Source organism: Camelus bactrianus, chromosome 8 (assembly GCF_048773025.1).
Source record: "Camelus bactrianus isolate YW-2024 breed Bactrian camel chromosome 8, ASM4877302v1, whole genome shotgun sequence".
NCBI classification, from domain to species: Eukaryota; Metazoa; Chordata; class Mammalia; order Artiodactyla; family Camelidae; genus Camelus; species Camelus bactrianus.
The window spans coordinates 39,222,801-39,244,451 of NC_133546.1; the positions used below are offsets into that span (position 1 = coordinate 39,222,801).

General features: G+C 34.8%; 1 protein-coding gene across 3 annotated transcripts; it reads left to right on the plus strand.

Annotated features, from left to right (window-relative positions):
* Positions 1 to 105: 105 nt before the first annotated feature.
* ZUP1 (zinc finger containing ubiquitin peptidase 1) lies at positions 106 to 19,910 on the plus strand. 3 transcript variants are annotated; one of them, XM_074368456.1, is made up of 10 exons: positions 166 to 1,695; positions 2,719 to 3,294; positions 5,810 to 5,920; positions 7,625 to 7,746; positions 9,347 to 9,515; positions 12,885 to 13,073; positions 13,366 to 13,531; positions 16,788 to 16,939; positions 17,983 to 18,203; positions 19,672 to 19,910. In XM_074368456.1, the coding sequence occupies exons 2-10, from the start codon at positions 2,733 to 2,735 to the stop codon at positions 19,717 to 19,719; spliced, it is 1,740 nt and encodes a 579-aa protein (XP_074224557.1). In that variant the 5' UTR covers positions 166 to 1,695; positions 2,719 to 2,732; the 3' UTR covers positions 19,720 to 19,910. The 3 variants fall into 3 exon arrangements, with proteins under 3 accessions (XP_045380400.1, XP_074224557.1, XP_074224558.1); XM_074368457.1 differs by having other exon boundaries at positions 171 to 1,695; positions 2,719 to 2,847; XM_045524444.2 differs by lacking the exons at positions 166 to 1,695; positions 2,719 to 3,294 and adding an exon at positions 106 to 130.
* The last annotated feature ends 1,741 nt before the right edge of the window (positions 19,911 to 21,651 follow it).

Genomic DNA, 21,651 nt, shown 5'->3' on the forward strand with positions numbered 1-21,651 from the left:
GGCGGCGGCGGCGGCGGCGGCGGCGGCGGCGGCACCACCGGCCGGCAGGGGGGCAGAGAGAAGCGAGCACCCCAGCCCCACCCACCCGAAGAGGAGCCGGCGTCTGCGCGGACTCCGGGATTTTAATCCGGTGCGGTTGATGTGGCAGTAGTGTGTCCTGCTGCCCTAGTCCTCCGTGCCGCCTGTCAATTTTCTCACTCTTTCGTTGTTCATCGATTCGCTGATTCGTTCGTTCATTCATTCGTTCGTTCGTTCGTCCATTTTACAACGCAGTACAGATGGAGGGCCTAATCTGTGCCAGGCATTGTTATAGATGTTGGGGGTAAAACAGTGTACATAACGGATAAAAATCCTAACCTCATGGAGCTTTACAAAGTCTCTTTCTTTCTTTCAGCTTCATTCACTTCTTTCTATGTGTTCTGCTCATTTGTTTCAAGCTTTTCAGTCAGCCATTTATTTAAATTTTTGGATTATATAACGTCTGTGGATTTTTTACCAAAAAGTAGTCACTGGTATCTGAAATGAATAACTCCAGATAAAGTACTCTAAAGCAGTATAACACACATAAAGCCTTGTAATCCTCCTTGGGGTTGAACAGTATTAAAAACAGACTGTTTTCTACATGTAGTGCTAGGCACAGAATATACAAGATAAATAACACATGATTCCTTCCATGAAATAGCTCCCGTTTTCCATCTCTGTTATTTGTTCTCTTTTCTGAAAAATTTGAGTTATCTTCTCCATTGATACATTTTTTTAAAATTTTACTGTTGTACTTTTTAAATGCCAAGAGCTGTTTCCTGTTTTTAATTTAGAAAACAAGATACGTTGTAACCTTGAGGCAAGAACATGTCTTGGTCATCCTCCATAATTTGGAGTTTGGCACGTAGTAGCATTATAAGCTCCTTGCTGATAACAGCGCTACTCAGTCATGCCCCTGGATAATGGGGTATTGTGGATTCGTGTAATGCCCTAGGACCCTCCCTCGGACTTCATTCATAAAGACCTCTAGCCCAGGGTCTCTCCCTGTAAATTAGGAGTTGGAACCTCAATAGGAAGATGCAAAAAATGACTACGACTCCCAGAATGCACTACAACCCAGATCGGCGTGGAGCGGTGCATGTTGGGAGTCCTTCCCTTCCGGGAGACAGAGGAAGCGCTTTTTTGAATTTGTCAGTGGGGGCTGAAGTTTTTTGGAGTCGCTGGTTCTTTTCTCGGTTAACCGTGAATCTTTGAGAACAGAGAGAGTCTGCCTCAGTCTTTCAGGCCGAAAAAGTTAACCGACGCTGCGCACGCACTCCTCTGCCCGCGAGCCAGACGGCGTCAGCAGTGGGACCCGAAGAGGAAGCCGAACACAGGGCAGTGTGGCTGCGGCCGGATCTCCGAGCCAGTAGAAACTGACCGCCCCAACTCTCGTTCCCTAGGCCCAATGCTTTGATCTAATTGGTGTCTGGGCTGGTTTCTTGTCCTGGATCGGGACTTCGGCGCGGACCTTTGGTCAGGCTTGGCCTTGTGACATTCCGGTTATTGCTTCCTCACCACTTAACCATCCGAGCGCTTGTTGCCGGCTTCCGTACATCTCTCATCCACTTGTTCTGATCAAAGTGTTGAGGAGTTAAAGCGTATCCTGTATCTAATCCAGTCCCAGCCGCGAGAAAGGAAGAAACTCTGGGTGCGACGCTCTTCCTACAAGAGGTTTGGGAGAATTTCTATCTAAAATTAGAGACTATTTTCACTTGTCTGAAGGAAAATGAGAAAAATGAGGATAGTGTAGAGTTCTTATAAAGTTAAATTTATTTAAATGATGGAAATAGTTTCCTTATTTTTCTTTTCCTGTTTGTTTTTAAGTAGTTTTTAGCTGAACAATAGTCTGTAGTAGAAAGGTTGTAGCGGTGATTGTTTTCTTATTTTTTAGCCAAATTAACCTTTTTGTCGGTCGCCAATATTTTGTTAATCTGTGAAACTCAGAAATGATTGCTGCTTTAGTACAACTCATTTTATAGACTGAACCTCAAAGAAATGAGGTGTCTTACCTAAAATTACGAAACCTGAGATTATAATACGGTTCCCTGGCCTCTAGAATCACTGCTTTTTTCTACTTTGCTCGGTCCGCTTTTCTTTGGGTTGGCTGTACAGCCTCTGGAGCCTGACTGAGTTAGCATTTTGGCTAACCATTTTTTGGCGGTGGTGAGGTATCTGAGGCAGGGTTTCCTCCATATGGAATGTTAATAATGGTACTTAAATTAGTTTGATATATATCCGGCTCTTTAACTGTTAACACCTATCATTAAAATGTGTTTATTTACCCAATTCATTTAAACATAACTTTAAAGTTTTGTATTTAGCTATATCAGTTGATAAGATTTCTTCTTCTCTTACCTGACTTACCTTACCTTGGCAATTTTATAAACATTGTTTTTTTCTCTACTTCAGACCAGACACTTTTTGAAATATTTGAAAAATTATTTATTTGAATTTTCATTATTACTGTTTGTTTTATCAAAACCATAAACTTGAAATAAAGTAGTGAGATTTTGGTTGAGATTTATTTATAAAATAAATTTTATATTTGAAAAACAGTAAGTACGTTGAAAATTTCTTCATGTAGATAATCTAGTTTTAAAAAACAAGTAATTGCTTCAAATCACTTGATAAAATACATTTTCTTTTCTTCAACTCTTACTTTCTAATTTAAGATAATATTGTATTCTTTTCTAGTTACCTGCTGTACAATGCTATCTTGTGATATTTGTGGTGAAACAGTAACCTCAGAACCAGACATGAAGTCTCACCTCTTAATTGTCCACATGGAAAATGAAGTTATATGCCCATTTTGCAAGTTGTCAGGTGTGAATTATGATGAAATGTGTTTTCATATTGAAACTGCACATTTTGAGCAAAATGAACGAGAAAGAAACTTTGAGAGGATTAATACAATCCAGTATGGAACTTCAGATAACAGGAAGGACAGCACCCTACAAAGTAGAATGGAAGTTAATTCAAGTATTCATTCAGCTTGTGCATCTAATCATCCAAAAATTTCAGCTCAAAGCCTGCCTAAGGATGCTACTTTAAAACATAAAGACTTGTATTTGGACAACTTAACTGAATCTAGAAAATTCCTGAAAAGTAAAGGAAAACAGTGTGACCAAACCAAAATAAAAGAATCAATTTATGAAACAATGTATAGTCCTCCTGAATGTCCATTCTGTGGAAAAATAGAGAATTGTAGTCAAGATATGGAAACTCATGTGAAAATAAAGCATGCCAATCTTTTAGACACTCCATTAGAAGGTAAAGTGTTCATTTTGTATAAGTAGTAGTCTCAACTTAATTAAAAAGTTGTTGGTAAATCACATTACTACAAATGTGATTTTGAAATCAGTTTGTAACGTTGTTCACTTGTTACTGCAACATGAAAATGCAATAATAGAAAAGAGATTTGACGCAAATAATGTTTCAGCTACATTGAAAGGTTCCACATTTTAGACCCTTTCTAGGAGAAATACACCCAGAATCCAGTTTCCAGAGAACAATCTTTTATTTACCCCCGGCCCAATGGCATCTGGACTGTTTGGGACTCAGATTTTCTGTTATTGAGTTCTAGTTTTAGTTTGATTCTGTTATGATCAGAGAACACACTCTATGATTTAAGTTCTTCTGTATTTGTTGAATCTTGTTTTATGGCCTAAGATATGGTATATGGCTTATTGTAATACATGTTCCAGAGATACTTGGGGGAAAAAGTGTATTCTACTGTTGGGTCAAGTGTTCTGTATTTTTTCAGTTAGAGCATGTTGCTTGGTTGTGTTCAGATCTTCTGTGTCTTTGTTGATTTCCTCTGTAGCAGTTCTACCAGTTTTTGAAAAGGATTTGAAGTCCCTAATTATAATTGTATGTTTGTCTGTTTTTCCTTTCAGCTCTATCAGGATTTGTTTCATGTGTTTTGAGGCTCTTTTGTTGGTGCATACACATTTAGAATCATGTATTTCTTTCTTCCTGTTGAGTTTTAAGAGTAATTTCATACATTTTGGGTGCAAGTCCTTTTTCAGATATGTGCTTTTCAAATATTTTCTCCCAGTCTGGGACTTGTCTTTTCATTCTCTTAACAGTGTCTTTCACAGAGCAGAAGTTTTTACTTTTAATGAAATGCAGACTTACTTGGTTTCTTCTGTCATGGATTATGCTTTTGATGTTATGTCAAAATTCTTTGCCCAAAAAAAGAGGGGAAAAAAAAAACTGTCAAACCCAAGGTCATCTTTCCCATGTTATCTTCTAGAGGTTTTATAGTTTTGAATTTTACATTTAAATCTGATTCATTTGAGTTAATTTTTATAAAAGGTTAAGAAGAGTGCATAGATTCATTTTTTGAAATTCAGTAATCATTATTTTTAGGAAGTTTCAGTTTCACAGCAAAATTGAGTAGGAAGTACAGAGCGTACCATTGTACTCCCTGTCCCCATACACTCACAACTTCCTCCACTATCCTCAACCCATACTAAATGATACATTTGTTAAAAATAAATGAACCTACATAGACACATCTGTATCACTCAAGGTCCATAGTTTACATTGGGGTTCACTCTTGGTGTTGTATATTCTACAGGTTTTGACAAATGTATGAAACCACCATTTAGAATCATACAGAATAGTTTCACTATTAATATAGTTTCACTAAAAATCCTGTGTGCTTCACCTATTCATCCTGCCCTTATCCTGACCACTGGCAACCACTGATCTCTTTTTCCTGTCTCCATATTTTTGCCTTTTCCAGAATGTCATATAATTGGAGTAATACAATATATAGCTTTTTCAGATTGGTTTCTTTCACGTAGCAATATACATTTAAGTTTCCTCCATGTCTTTTTATGCCTTGATAGCTCTTTTTTTTTTTAAGCATTGAATGATATTCCATTGTCTGGGTGCACCACAGTTTATTTATTCACCTACTGAAGGACATCTTGGTTGCTTTCAGGTTTTGGCAATCATGATCAAAGCTGCTGTAAACATCCACGTACTGGTTTTTTGTGGACAGAAGTTTTCAGTTCATTTGGGTAAATACTACAAGTAATATAATTCTGGATCATAGGGTAACAATGTGTTTATTTTCATAAGAAACTGCGAAACTCTTCCATGGTGAATGTACCATTTTGCACTGCCAGCAGCAATGAATGAAAGTTCCTGTTGCTCACACCCTTGCCAGCATTTGGTGTTGTCAGTGTTTCAAATTTTGGCCATTCTAATATGTGTGTAGTGCTATCTTGTTTTAGTTTGCAGTCCCTGATACCATAATAATATCTTCTTTACCCAGTATCAGCCAGATCTTGGTCTCACAGAGGTACCACTTCTTTTGTCCTGGGCAAGCTACACCTGTCTGTCTACAGTGCTGGTTGATGGATGCAGCTCTTTGATCTTATGCTCCCAACTAGACAGTTTGATCCCAATGCCCAACTTTTTGCTGAATATCTGAATTCTGCACTTAACCACGTAGTTTGGAGGTTGCTGAGAATTTGGCCCATATCTAGCCTGGCCTCTACTTAACATTTGACTTTCCTTTCTACTTTTCTTGTTTTGACTATAGATATGAATGTTTATTATTAATATTTTCTTTTATTGTAGGATAAGAGAGGTTTGTGCTTATGCTCAGTCTTCCATCTTGACTCTAGAAGTAGAAAAGTTGCTTTAAACCCAACTACAAAGAGCTTTTTTTTATTTAATGAAGTTAGTGGATAGTAGACAGTCTTTGACTTGGGGTGAAAAATCTAAAAGTTTTAAAAATAAAACTAACTGAATTATATCTCTAATACAGGCTGTGATCAACCACTCTATGATTGCCCTATGTGTGGGCTCATCTGTACAAATTACCATATTCTCCAGGAACATGTTGACTTGCATTTGGAAGAAAGCAGCTTTGCACAAGGTATGCCTGTATGTTTAAAAATAAGCATGTCATGATTTAATTTCTACTTTTAGGACACTATCTGCTTTTTAAGTTAGTGATATGGGGGGGGGAAGCACAATGGTTAAAAATAAGTCTTCCCTTAAAAAATTCCAATATGGCTTCCAACTTTTTTTTAGAAGTTTTTTTCACAGAAAAGTTACAAAGGATGAACTGTTGTGAACAGCATCTGAACTACGGGTATTCATCCCGGCTTTTCCCCAAGAGTATCAGTATTTAGAAGACAGTGAAATATTGTACAATTTTTAAAATCTGTTTGATTTATAAGTTGAGGCCATTCTTCCAGCAGCTTGAAGTAATTCAATTTAGCCTCTTGTCAGTAAAAATTGTTTATGAACTAGGAAGCTGCCATATGGCACATATGAAAAAGAATGTAAACTATGTGGCTTAAAAGTTTTTCAAGTGCATTTCCAGCTGCTTGCCTAGCTTATTTACTACCACTTACTAGTTTTATAAGAGATTCTGAAGTTTTCCTCTGTCCCCTGTCTTTTTTAAAAGTGGAAAGATCCTATATGAGTTTCACAGTTCCATTGAAACAAAATACAAAGTGGACCCTAGGAGAAACCAGTTGTGTTTTACTAGATTTTGGTTTCTTAAGGTACATAGATATCTCCTTTTACTGCAGGAGTCTTTAGTGTTCATTATCAGTGATCCTAGTACCAGTTAGTGATGTCCATAGACAGCATTACCTGCTTTCTCAGCCTAATACCAAGATGAGAATTGCTGGAGCAAAGATGGAACAGTCCTCTACTGTGGGTGGTTCTCTACTAATTACTGTGGAAGAATAACCCTCTGAAGTTGAAATGTCTGATAATTCTTACTTTGTTTATGATAAGCTTTGTATGGGTACATAAAGTTTTCTGTAAGCCTCTAGTAGGTAATGAGAGAAAGATACGGTCTGAGTAAATCACTGTAGATAGCCTCAGAAGTATGCTAAAAATCAGTTTTGAATTGCATATCTGCAGCAATGGATGTGGAGACCAAATAGAAAGATATAGCAGAGGCTGAAAGATTTGAAAGGAAAGAAAGAATATTTAATACATAAGTAAACCATCAAATTGGGAGGTCAAGGAGATGCTGGCCAGAAGCCACTGACTAATGGATCTGTGGGACACTGGACAGAGAGGGAAAAGGGCAAGGTGTTGCATAGTTGTACTATTTGCTTGGGGCTACATTGTAATTAAGTTATGGTCTAATATCTGTAACATAGTTTTGCATTTGCGAAAAATTTGCAAACATATTTTTATGTTCTTTTTTATTTCCTTTTTTCCCTCCCAGTGTTTCTTTTAAAAACCAATCTGCCTTATTAGGGTTAATAAGAAGCACTACTCAAGGATGTTACTTAATTTCTCTAAGTTGTGGTTTCCTCAGTAGATAATAATATCTAACTTTCTAAGGTTGTTAAGAGGATCCAAATGAGATACTTAATAAGTCCTTGTCATAGCCTAAACACTCAGTGAATATTAGTGATTTAAGAGGAGTGTTATACCCTTACAGAAGCAGTTCAAGTTCTGCTAGATTTGTACTCAGTGTTTCTGTGACATCATAGTTATGAGTAAATGGCAAAATAATAGCATTTCCTCCATTTAAAAATATGTTTAACATTTAAGTGAGGTTTGATTTCAGTAGTTAACCTTATTCTATAACATTAAAAATATGTAATAGGCATGGATAGAGTCCAGTGTTCTGGAGATCTAGAATTGGCTCATCAGCTTCAACAAGAAGAAGACAGAAAGAGGAGATCTGAAGAATCAAGACAAGAAATGGAAGAATTTCAGAAGCTGCAGGTACAGAGATTAATAAGAATGTTTTGGTTTGGTAGAGTTCATATTTTTCAAACATGCTGTCAAGATTTCAGAATATTATCTTTGTCTTTATTATATAAAGTATTTTTCTACTTTTTTTTTTTTTAGGGTTCATAACAACCACCATTTATAAGTACTCATTCTGGTCATGCTGGGGTAAACATTTCATATAAAGTATTTCAAAATCTTCACAACTCCATAAAGAAGTTATTTTAGATTTTTATTTTTTTTTACAGCAGATGAAGAAATGGAGACAAAGAATGCTTAACTTGCTCAGGTTGGGCAGTGTTAAATGGTGAAGCCTGGATTCAAACCTATGTTGATGGGACAATTAGGAAACTGAGACTCGGAATTTTAGCAGTTTGTATAGATGCTTAACATAGAAACTCAGAATGAATGTCTCCTGTCTGAGTCTTAAATTCTTTTAGTGACTGCAATTCAGGCATTTAGAAAGAGCCATTTTTAATGGAAAATGCTTTCTGATGATATTTGAGACTACATTTATCTCAGATGAGTGGTGGTATATCTGTTGAGCTAAACTGGTAGCATCTATTATATTTTTAATGTTTTTAAAATTTCAACAGCTTTTTCTACTTTTTTTAGTAGAAAATTTGCTGTGGACTATGATGTCGTTTGTGTTAATAATGCTCACAGGGTTTTTAAATGTTCCTTTACTGTGTGCTAATAGGATAATGTGTGAATAAAAAGGGTTTATCATTGAATAGATGTGAAAGTGTTCAGTTAAACAGGTTTGTAAACTTGAGGTCTTCTCAGAGCCTTTAATATACAAATATGCAGTGTACATCTCATAATCTTCCTGTGCTCATTTGACCTCTGACTTTTTTTCTCCAATATCTTGCACATAGTTATGTGTGAGAACGTCTCATTCTTTCTTTAAGGCTGTTTTTCTCGTTCATGATTCATTTATTTGCAAAATTATTTTCCCACCAGGATTCAAAGGAAAAAAGAAAGTTGGCTATTCCTAAATCTTCTTTGCTCTATATAATTTTGAAAATTATCAATACAAAAGTTTTCAATATTTAAGAGAATTTATTATGTAATTTTGCAGCTTAGTTGTTTAGATCTTAGAAACATTTTCCATAGGGGCTGTTTTAACATATTATTTAAGATTCTCTGCCAGTGTGCAAAAATGTAGTTCATTTACTATACAGAATGAATACCTAAGTGAATTATGAATTAATTAGGCCTTTGTAGGCTAGTCTGGGAACCAAAAAACAAGTATTGACAGTTTTTCTTAAAAAAATCAGCAAATGGTCAGAACTTGTCTGCCTTTCACAGTACCTTTAGTAGGAAGACAGGATTCTCTACTTTCCCCACTACAAGGAGAATAAGTCTCTTTCAGTGATGATTGTTTGTAGAGAAAGGCTGTTATTAACTCAGGGATTTTTGTGTGTATGTGTGACTTATTTTCCCTAACAATCTTTAAGTTGACTTGTATGAAAATCTATAAATGAAGATGTTTCAGATGTTTATTTCCAGATAAATAAAATAGTGGTAAGTTTCCATCCTCATTGACATAAAGGGACATAAAAATTAAGCCATTTGCTTTTATGTTCAACAGAGACAATATGGTTTAGATAATTCTGGAGGGTACAAACAACAGCAGCTACGAAATATGGAGACAGAAGTAAATAGGGGAAGAATGCATCCATCTGAATTTCATAGAAGAAAAGCTGATATGATGGAATCACTAGCTATGGGTATTGATGATGGAAAAACAAAAACTTCTGGTGAGTATTTAAATATCCAAATCATGGTTCTTATATTCCATACATCACTGAAGTAGTAATCAGAATTATTTGAATTTTGTTTAATTTACTAACCCACAGTTTATATAATTTTATATGAGACTGTGTGATCAAATAATTGTTTAAAATATGTTGTTTTAAAACTTCTGAGCTTCTATTTTTACAGTAAGTAATTCACTTAAAAATAACTCACTTTTATATTCTGTTAATTTATTTGACATTTGAAAACAAACATTTTATAAGTTTTTCTTGAGTGCTTCCTGTGTTCTAGATAAATGCTGTCTAATAGAATATAAGTGAGCCACATAAATAATTTTAAATTTCCAGTAATTACATTAGAAAAAATAAAAAGGACTAGTTGAAATTAATTTTGATATTTTTAAACCCAGTGTGTTCATAATATTATTTCAACATGTAATCAGTATTAAAAACTATTCATGAGATATTTTGCAATCTTTGTACATTCTTTAAAATCCAATGTGTATTTTACACTTTACAGAACATCTCAATTTGGACAAGCCACATTTCAAGTGTTTGAATAGCCACGTGTCAATAGTGATACCATATTGTTCAGTACAGTTTTAGACATTAAACCTTTATATGTATTATATCATGTAACTCTCAAAACAAAAATCTTGTTTACTGTTACATTTTCTGGATGAGGTAATTGTGACTTAGAGACGTCAAATTACCTTCCCAAGGTAAGGTTACATAGCTAGTCATTGGCCCAGCTGGTATTCACAATCAGATCTGCCTTGTTCCAAAGAATGCCTTTTTACCTGATGTTTTTAACATTTGAAAAAACACATCTGTTAATACAGTTTAAAAAAGGAAAGAAAAATTATATGGAAACAGCTTTGTTCCCACCACCCAACTTTTATGAAATTTAATAAAGTTGTGAAACCTTTCATGTGTATTTTAAACCCTTTGTGTGCCCCTCTTTGATTCTAATCCCTCCTCCTCCACAAAGGGAATCATTATCCTGAATTTGGTGTTTTTCAGTCTTATGTATGTTTTAATAATTTTATCCTATGTGTGGGTTTCCATAACAATATATAGTATTTTCTATTTTAAACCACATATAAATTGGTATACAATATATATGCTCTAATTGGATTTGTTCAGATATGTTGATTCTTTAACTGTATTTCATTCATTTTGATTGCTACGTAGTATTTTCTTATAAGACTTAGGTTGTTTCCAGTGTTTTATTCTTACAGATTATAAACAGGCTTCCTCCTCAGGAGTTTCTCGAACATCCAGACTGAAAATACTAGATTAAAGAGCATGTGCATAATTAACTTTATTATGGAGCTGTTTTCTAAAATGGTTGTAATGTACATTTGTATCAGTGTATTCTGACTCACACGTTGTATGGTGACACTTTTTAAATGTTTGCCTTTTAATACTGCATGAGAGGATACACCTGTGTGCTGCCCTAAGGGTGGCAGCCTTCCAAGAATCATCTTTTAGACGGCTGTAGTCCCGTGGGAACCAGGAATGCAAGCTGTCCTAGCCACCAGAGCCTGACTGTCAAGGGGCATCCTCTGGGTGGCAGCTGTGAAAGCTAGGGAACCAAGCATGAAAAACCAGGGCATCAGCCAAGTCTAAGGCTCCCCACCAGCAGACACTGGCTCTCTGAAAACTTCTCTGACCTTGGGAAGGAAACAGACATCTAGATCCAGGAAATCCAGAGTTCCAAATAAGGTTTTTATTTTTTTGTTAGTTATGCAAATGTTAATTGGAGCAGCTATCATTTGAAGAGTCTCTTGTTATTATTTTAACAATAGAATATAATTTAACAAAAAATTGTTTTATCTTGGAAAATACATAGAGATTTAGGTGCTAAGAAATGAAAAACTTTATTACGTGGAAATTTTCCCTTAAAAGCAAGTTATATTATGTGGTTGCTAGAACAATATTACCTAGACAGTGGGGCACCATTGAGTTAGTAATAACTATGCCAAAGTACATTAGGATGCATATTTTTTTTTCTGTTACTCCCCCTAATTCTTAAAGATCTCTTTCAAATCTTGATTTCTTCATCAAAGTCTATGATAATGAATCTCATATTAATTTCTCTGAATTCCTAGAGTACCCATTCCATGCTTAACATTTAGTACTCAGTTATATAGCATTTTAATTGTTCTTTTTCTTGACTGTAAGTCTAATCTTTTTAAGTTCCTTGGAAATGGTTATAATGAGCTATATGTCTGTCCTTCATGGTGTAGGCCCAGCTACAACTCTTGGTTAATTTGTTTTGATTTATTGACTCTACCTTTTTAAAGACAGAACCCCATTTTCCTATAGGATACTCTTTATCCAACTAAAGCATGTAGTGATTGTCTTTTTGGTGCCACATTCTATATGAGAAGGTATGGGCTATCCAGTAAGACTTTCCTGCCCATAAGCTTCCCAGAGTCTGTTAAGTACACACAAAAAGCTGTAGTATTCTGCCCTGACAGAATATGGTCAGTACCTGGGGGGCACAACAAATAAATCATTCAGCGATTGTTCAACGAGGACCTTTTTTGTGGGGGGAGACGGTTGGAATCAGGAAAAGGGTCTATGAAGACCATAGCATTTGCTCCTGAAAGTGTCTGTAGGATTTTGAAACACAGGAAAAGTATACTGGAAGGAGGAGAGGGAGAGAGTCAGGTGTACCCTGTCCTAACACCTTGTTTATCCATACTGTTGCATTTATATAATCTGGGTCCAGAAGACTTCAAGGAATGTCATCATATACGTTTTTTGTATTCTCAGTGCTTAGCATAGTGCTAGGTATATAAAAAGTGCTTAGCAAATACTGTAATTGAATGAAAACTCCATGGTCAAATCATGTTTAATGTGTTCGGTTAGGCCACAGCCAAAATTACGGCAAGAAGAGTGATTTGAAATAAAGGGAACTTTGAAGGTAGCTTGCTGTGGGCTTCATATACTGTAGACTAAAACTATTCCATAGGTGATAGGAAGCTATCGAAGTTTTTAAATTGGGAGCAAATTGACTAGGACTGAGCTTCAGAGAGAGTGATGTCCAGTAGAATGTATAATAAAATGGAGAGACAACATTCAACAGTGTCCTTTTATGTGCTGGGCCCTGCAGATGCAGAAATGAAAGAAGCAAACAATTTCAGTTCCATATAATAAGTAATATGCTAGCATTAGGAAACTTGAGTAGTAGTAAAAAGCAGGACACAGACTAAGGTTACATCAGTAAAAAGATAATGAAGATGGAATTGACAGGATTTAGATGTGGCACTTGAGAAAGAGATTGATACTGGAAATACATGAGGCAGTCATAGAAAGATGGTAATATTCTTCTAAATCTTCTAAATCTCTTTTCTGCTTTAGGAATTATGGAAGCACTTTATAGGTATTATCAGAATGCTGCCACAGATGTGAGGCGTGTGTGGCTTTCTGCAGTAGTGGATCACTTTCATTCGTCTTTTGGTGACAAAGGTTGGGGTTGTGGTTACAGAAATTTCCAAATGCTGCTTTCGTCGTTATTACAAAATGATGCTTACGATGATTGCTTAAAAGGTATGTAAAATACAATACTCTGAACTTACCATCTGTAAAGTACGTATGATACAGAATGAATTAATATATAGTAGGAACAATTAACAGCTTTAATGAAGAAATATTTTAGTAGGTATTTATATTAAAAACCTAAATTCTGGTTGGAGGAAGAGAAAATGATAGTAGATGTCAGAAATAAACTGTCTTAAAATCTATATTGTAGGTTCCTCTCCAGTATATGGTGTACTGCTAAATGATATTATTCAGTACTTTAGTAACTGTCATATTACATGTTTGCTTTGTATAATTTTAGGTATGTCAGTTCCTTGCATTCCAAAAATTCAGTCTATGATTGAAGATGCATGGAAGGAAGGTTTTGATCCTCAGGGTGCCTCTCAACTTAATAACAGGTTACAGGGAACAAAGGCGTGGATTGGAGCCTGTGAAGTATATACACTTCTGACCTCCCTAAGGATAAAGTATGTACCTCAAAAGCCAAGTTAATGTAATTGTCGTATCTGGGAAGTTTTTATTGTTGTTTGTGTTTTTTTTTTTTTAATCAAAGGGATAAAACAGAATTTAAATAACATTAATAAAATAAAATGAAAACTTATAATGCAAAGCAGGAACTCATTCCCTGTTTCATGCTCTTCTCTGTTCTCAAGTCCTGTTTCTCAGAGGCAGCTATCACTTCCGTTGTTTTAAAATAATTATGTTTTCATGGCTTTTTCTTGGTTTATCAGTGTTAGACATTGTCTGTTTCTGCTTATATCCCCCATCTGTTTACCCTCAATTTTTATGGTTAAATCTCAGTTTTTATTAAGTTAAAGTCAGAGTTTACATCATGACTGTGTAAATATTATTCATTGCTGATTTTATATCTTTCCTGAAAAGCTTTTAAAAATTTCCTTAAGAATTGCCTTTCCTTTTTCCTTTCACTGTTTGACTGCATCATAGTCTAATTTTTCCAGAAACTTCGCTTACTGTGTAATCTGAGGCACTCCTTATTCCTGGACACCTTTTTCTTGAAGCTGTCATCCTGTTTGCTCTAGTCGGGATTATTTGCCTTCAAGATCCTTTCCACAGCTCCAATCATGTAACATTTCTTCACTGTTTTCTTGAATTGGATCCTAGATTTTTCCTGGATTTCACCTTTCTCTCTTTTGCTTGAACATTTCCTTTGTTAGCTTCTTAAGAAAGGGTACCTAGTCTTGTTACTTTAGTGATAGTTTGGGTAGCTATATTATTCTAAACTCAAAGTCATTTTCAGATCAGATTAGTTGTTGATCTGTTGATGTCTAGCCATCAGTATTACTAATGAGAAGGTAAGATACCATCTAATTTTCATTCCTTTATGTATAACCTATTTATTTTCCCTAGAAGTTTTTTTTGCATCTTTTTATTAGCTCTGATACTATGAAAGTTCACCATTAGATGTGGGGCTTTGATTCATTGTGTTGGACATTTGTTTTTCTTTTTGAATCTGGAATTGTAGGCTGTAAGATCTCAGTGTAGTGGTTAAAAACTTAGACTTTGAAGTCAGATTGCCTACAATTGATTCTAGCTTTCTACTTGCTAGCTCTGTGACTTAACTTGTCTGTGCCCCAGTACCGCCAGTGATAAAAGAACATGTAAATTGCTTCAAAGAGTTTCAGTAATATTTAAATGAGATAATAAAGTTCTTAGGACTGTGACTGGCATGAAGTTAAGAGCTTAGAGGTTAACTGTGGTTTGATAATCATCATCCCTCTATTTTCTTTAATCTTCTTTCTGGAACTCCACTGTGTTAGTTGCCCACTGAACTTCTTTGACTTTATAAGTTTGCTGGTCATGTCTCACTTTTTTTAATCTTTGCTTTTTGTTTTACTGTCTAGATTTACTCAACTTTATCTCCCAACTACTCTATTGAAATTTTTATTTTAACAGTCATATTTTTTAATTTAAGGGATAACTTCATAGCATCATGGCCTTTTATAGATGTAGAATCTTTTTCCAACGTTTTATTTTTTCCTATTCCTTGTATTTTTCTGCCTCCATGTTAAATTGTTTTCATGTTTATTTATTTAGTCTTTCACATTTTGAAGGCTTTCTTCTAACTTTTAAAAATCCTTAGTTGTCTATTCCTAAAGTGAGAAACAAAACACTAAAAAGCTGATTGGCGGTCCTGTAGGATTGCATGAAGTTTGCAGATGAGCAGACTTCATTTCTTAGTGGAAGTTTGCTGTGTGGTTGGGGAACTCGCAAATACCAGTATAGAGAGAGATCTTTTCTCAGAGGACATTCAGAGAAAAATTCTCCACTCTCTTGTCTACACCTCCTACGTTGGTGGAAAGGGGGAGTTGAGTAGTGATTTGCCCCCTTTATTCAGTTAATCTCGTATTTTTAGCTCCACTACTACTCTACCCAATACCTGATGTCATTAGGCTTCTATCCTCTCTCCGGTTCTAAGACAGTTGTTTCTATTTCTTTGCAGTCACTTTTACGTTTCCTCTCTCCCGCTTTCCATTTTTCCAAAAATGTGTGCCATTTTCTTGTCTGTCCTCATTCTCTTTAATGTCCTCTGAATTTCTTTTCTCTTTCTTTTCCTTTTCACCAATCTGTTCATACCTTCACATTATATATACTGTATCTTGTTCTGAGTTTTTAAGTAATTTTTAGGGAAAGGAAAATTTTTGTCTATAAATACCTAATATATCCAGCTGTTTTCTTGGTACCTGAAATAGTTTAGTTTTTTAGTAATGCCTTTTTATTACTATACCCTGAATTTGTTTGCTAGTTATTTAAATGTCTTCCTTTTGCTCTCTGTGAATTATAGTCTGTAGGATACTATTCAGATTCAACATCTAAGACTGCAGTCAACTGCTAATTCAAAAGCAGTGTTATTACTTTTTGGCAGTTTTTCCAGAAGTTCATTTTAGCATTTAAAACTCAGTAGTAATCAGTTGAAAGTCATCAATATTAAACTTGATAAGGCTAAAGATAGCAACTGTTGTAATTTGGGTGAATTTAGAGACTTTATGGTGAAGAGAGACAGGGATAGGATATCTGTGCTATACTTTAAAGTGAGAATAAAGCTTTTAATTGGTTTTGCTTATACTCTACCATTTTAAAATAGCTGTTGAGAAGTGACTAGTGCTTCTGGTTAAAATAATACGAATATTCAAGATTGACTTCCTCTTGAGGAAATAATACCACCATGGTCTGGTGCCAAATGGAAGGCAGATAGGTGTATATGGGGGGTACATACAGGTTTTTCTCTGATCTTTACAGGTATTCTTTTCTTGCCTTTTGTTGAAATTTGAGAGAGCTGACAGAAAATACATTCAGGATATTTTGACAGCTTCAAATGACTGTTGAGGAATTGTAATTAGAAGTCAGCTTCTAATTGATCATCAGATTTAGAGACTTCAGAGTAAAATTCTCTATGTTTCATGTTACATGTAGACTTTTAAAAATCAAATATGATCCTCATTTACCACTAATGGAGATTTTATGTCAGAAAATTTTTGTAACTTTTATACCAGTCATCAACCTTATTCAGTTATTTAAGTCATCTCCTCATAAAATGACAGGTTTTCAGATAAATAAAATTTTTATTTTCCTTCTTCTTAGGAAAATAATGATGAGATAAAATTATTTCTAAATTTAAAATGTTTTGTATTTCATAATTCCATTAATGAAAATATTTTTTTAAATACTATTTACTGAATAATCCATTTTATCAATTTTTCATAGGTGCCGTATTGTTGACTTTCACAAGTCAACTGGTCCTTTGGGTACACACCCTCGCTTATTTGAATGGATATTGAGCTATTATTCTTCAGAGAGAGAAGGGAGTCCAAAAGTAATGTGTACATCTAAACCTCCTATCTATCTTCAGCATCAAGGTTAGTATACCTTACAGATAGTAAGTGTAATTTAAAAGACAATACCTTAATAAGGCACTTGATTGGCTTTTGCCTTAGGATAGGTTAAGGTTCTGATAATAGGAGGAGAGGATTGTGATAGTCCTTTGATTTTTAGAACTATAACGTCATTACAGTATATTCCGATCATGGGTGCTATCCTTGATATCTTCAAGACCATCTGGTTCAGTCTTCCTTTATTGTTCATCCCTTACTTTTCAGGCCTTCCCTGACCACCTTTTAAAAAATGTCATCTCATTATCTCACCCCACCCCCAGCACTGGCAATTCCTACTCCTCCTCCCTGCTTAATTTTTCTTTATCTAACATGTATAAACTTCACTTACTTGCCTTGTTTATAGTGTTTCTTCCTATTAGAATATAAGCTCTGTGAAGGCAGGAGTGTTTGTTTTGTTTGCTTCTGTATTGCTGACTGCCTGGAATAGTGCCTGGCGTATGGATATTTGATAAATTTTGTTGAATGGATGATTTGAGTTGACAGGAATAAGGAGAAGTAAGCGTTAGGAATTTCATTGTTTAGGAATATAAGCTATAAAGATTAAGCCCTTCCCACTGAAATTCTAGTGTATATAAATTTACTTTTGTTTACCTTTTGGACCCATAAGAGTTTTTGTTCTCCAGTAGGTAAATTTCAAATCCTTTCATTTGAGATAATTTGAATGAGAAGGATTACGGAATTACAAAAGAAACACTAAAATATATGGCATAGTAGAAGTAGAATTTTTGCCATGAAGCCTTTAGAAAACTAAAATTGAACAAAAGAAAACTGAAGGTTAGGAAGTAGAACTACATTCTTGTCTTAGAACTGAAAGAGCTCAGATAACCTGTATGTCAGAGGGACTGACTGTATTTATATTCTAAGCACATGTGTGCCCACACACTATATACAGAAAGTATGTATAGTGTGTCTGTATATATGTGGGTACATTTTATAGTAACATATCTGTATATAGATGTAGATTGGTAGATCACACACACACAATGTTCTTTGATTTTTTTTGATAGGTCATAGTCGAACAGTTGTTGGAATTGAAGAAAGAAAAAACCGAACCTTATGTTTACTAATATTTGATCCTGGATGCCCTTCTCAAGACATGCAGAAACTCTTAAAGCAAGACCTGGAAGCTAGCAGTCTCAAGCAGCTTCGGAAATTTGTGGGAAATTTGAAACATAAGCAATACCAGATAGTGGCAGTAGAGGGTGTTCTTTCTTCAGAGGAGACCGCTGTAAGTATCTAAATATTTGTTATGTGAAGCTTGGACAAGTTGAACTTCAAAGTATAAAATTTTTAGTTAAAATCAATGTTATTTTGTAACTCCTAGCACCTCATTCTCTAACATTAGGTTGACAAAGATACTTTGGTTTTATGTCATTTAATTTCTGGAAAGGACACTTTGAATTTCAAATGGTCCCTAATGTTTTCAAGTATTTTACTCAGAGCTCCATAAAGATGTTTAATTTTATAATATATAATTTAATTTTTAATATTAGAGGAGTAATGAAAATGACAACATATGATAAAATCTAACTTAATCCAAGGAGTTCTAACTCATATTGGCATTCTAATTATTGTTTATTAAATGTGATTCTAGTGATTCCCGAGGTTCTATGTTAGGCACCTGGACATGTTAGATATATTATTGGAGATATATATATACACACACACACATATACATATATGTACATATATGTGTATGTATTTATACACACTTATTAGATATATACCATTTTAGAAATTAACTTCAGTATAGTAGCTTCTTTATCCTTTGCATTTGAGTGATGAGTGGTACATTATAGAAGAATTCCTAGGAATTGGAAACCCTCCACTTGTATAAACTGAAGCTATGTGGTAGCATATCAAGTCTAAAAAAATGCACAGTTCTCAAATCCTAAAGAAAAAAAAGTCCCTATTAGAGTATTTCACATTTGTTTCCCTCTGAAGAGAGAAGAGATAGAGGACTAGAGAAGAGCATTTATGGCAAATAACAGGATCATGAGGGAAAGGACTAAAACTGTTTAAAATGAGAGAACTAGAGGAATCTTTTCAGCCTCACAACTTGGGATATAAAGCCATTGTTTAAGAGGTTCTTCAGTTTAATTATGATCCATTAGAAGTTCCTTTGCAAAGACTTAAGTACCAAAATTGCATTTATTTTTTCACCATATCATTAATTTGGCTGAATAAGGTTAGAGATTAATTTTAATTATTATAAAATACCAAATGCTTGTTTACCAACATACAGATAACTTTTGAGATCATAAGTGGGGTTATATTATCATGGAGTCTAGCTGAACGTTTTAGTTAGCTATTACCTTTCTGGTTTTGGAAAGTGAGACCTTGGTGGTGTTTCTCTGCTCGTAGCCCCATCTCTGTCTCTCCTTCTCTGTTTTTACCTCTCTCTCTGATTTTGAGCCAGCATTTTTACCTTTGACTCGTTATTCCATAAAAAGATGGGGTTTTTTAAATTCTGTATGCTTTGTTTCTATCTGGAATTTTCTTTAATTTTTTTATGGCTTTGCTTTAAAAATGTTAATTACTAATTTCCTAAGTTTAAAGTTGTACCATTCCTTAAGGAATTTTCATTATCTTGAAAAAAATTTCAGATTTTTTTTTTTGTATGTTAGATGATAATTAATACATAATTAATTGACTCCTTGCTTACAGTTAACATTTTTTTTAAATTACTTTTCAAGGCCAGGAGACAAGATTCTCAAATCTTTACAGCCGAGAAGATTCCTTGAAGAAGTAAGCATTTCAGTGATTGTGAAATTTTTTTCCCAAATTCAGATATTAAATTCCTTAATACAACTTATGAATCTGTGAATCCTTTAAATATTCCACTTATAATTCTAATATCTAAAATGTCTTAATTATACCTTTAGTGCTTCATTGTTTAGTAATTATTCCAATAAAGTGTCTTGTTTGCATTGTGGGTTTTGTATTATCCATGTTTCAGAAACTGGTTTTGTATTATAATCATATAACTGTTTCTTGGGTTCTTACTTGTGTTAGGTATTCTTATTGTTTTGTGTTATTAATTAGTTTAATTTCCAAAATAGTTCTGTGAGATAAATACCACTATTAGGTCTGTGAGGAAGATGAAAACTATGAGAGATTAGTAATTTGCCCAAGAAAGTGTTCATAATCCAGAGTGTGATCCCAGTGTGTCTCTTGCCATTAGAGCATTCTGCTTTCTTCTGTTATAAAATATATGTAATGAAATTCCCTCATTACTACTTAGAAATAATCTTAATATTTAGCAGGCAAAGCTCTAAAAAGAGGGATTAGCTTTTGTTAAATATTTTCACTCTTACTTAAACAACTGTGATGTGGAGTCTTGTGTTTAATGTGTTCTGTAGGAAAGAAACTTTCAGATTCACGTTGGATTTGCCAGTAAGGTTGCAAGCAAGAATTCTTCTCTGGCCAATTTAAGCAGAAGAGAATTCATTGAAATTATCAGAAGCTCACAGAATCCACAAGTAACTAGGGAATTGTGCTAGAACCAAGGCAACACTACGGGCTAGAATATGGCCCACTTTATAGCAGGAGCCATCAGGTTAGAAGCCGAGATAGGACATCTGTTCAAATCTCAGATTCCAGAGAGCACATATCTGATTAGCAGGTGACCGTATGCCATGGGACAGGCAGTTTCTCAAAAGGAAATCAGAGTAGATGAAGAAATGGATATTGAACAACAAAAAAGAAAAGCCCTAAGTGTCTACTACCCCATGAAAAAAAGTGAACAATAACTTGCTTGAATGAAGTTCTATAAATATTATTTTATAGCATCAAATACTGAAAGTTGCACTCCAGAAATGAATAATATTGCCAGTTGAAAAATTCTGGAAACCATCCTTTTTAATATTCTATCCTTCAGACTGTTAACCAGGTTTCTGTTCTGTATCCCCAGGCAATTATAATGTTTCATGCCATCATTATCTCTTACCTAGACAATGTGATAACATCTTAACTGGTCTCCCTGTCTTGATCCTCTCAGCCCATCTTCCACATGGAAGCCAGACCATTCTAAAATAACAGATGCAATTTTATGACTTCCTAATTGAGTCCTCTTCGTTGCTCATGGATAAAATCTCGTATAGTCTGGGCCCCGCTTACCTCTCCCGTTTCATCTCTCACTCCTTTCAGCCTATAGTCCTTTGCCAGAATATATATAGCTAGTGCTGCCTAGGGCCCTTCTCCCCTTAATTCTCCATCTCTTAGAAGGGCTTCCTCTTAGAAGTCCTTCCTGAACTGCTCAAATTAGGATTAAATGCATCTTCAAAGTGTTTGATAAGCAACGTTTCTCCAAGTGTAGATCACTGATGTGCAAACTGCCAGTCTGTGACAAGATAATTACAGAAATTACAGTGGCTGACATTTTTATTTTACAAAGATAATAGCAGTGGATTAGACAATTTGTTTTAAATTGGCTCTTCATCACAGAGTTGGAGAAACACTGTCCTGTGGTATCATGTTTGTATCATAATACCTATTTTAATTATCTGTCTACTTTTTTATATTCCCTTCCTTGAATATAAGCTCTAAGATTCCAGGAGCAATGTGTAGTTTTTAACAGTAGCCTCAGAGTACCTGGCACATATAGCACTTAAAAATACTTTTTTAGTGAGTGGAAATAACTAGTTTTAGAAAAGCAGTGGTAGAAAATATCAGTC

Excerpts from the sequence above, each read along its gene's own strand:
- ZUP1 (XM_074368456.1), top strand. The coding sequence starts at position 2,733 with ATGCTATCTTGTGATATTTGTGGTGAAACAGTAACCTCAGAACCAGAC. Across the intron at positions 13,532-16,787 it reads CTGACCTCCCTAAGGATAAA|GTGCCGTATTGTTGACTTTC; the intron begins GTATGTACCTCA and ends AATTTTTCATAG. Across the intron at positions 18,204-19,671 it reads TTTCTTCAGAGGAGACCGCT|GCCAGGAGACAAGATTCTCA; the intron begins GTAAGTATCTAA and ends TTACTTTTCAAG.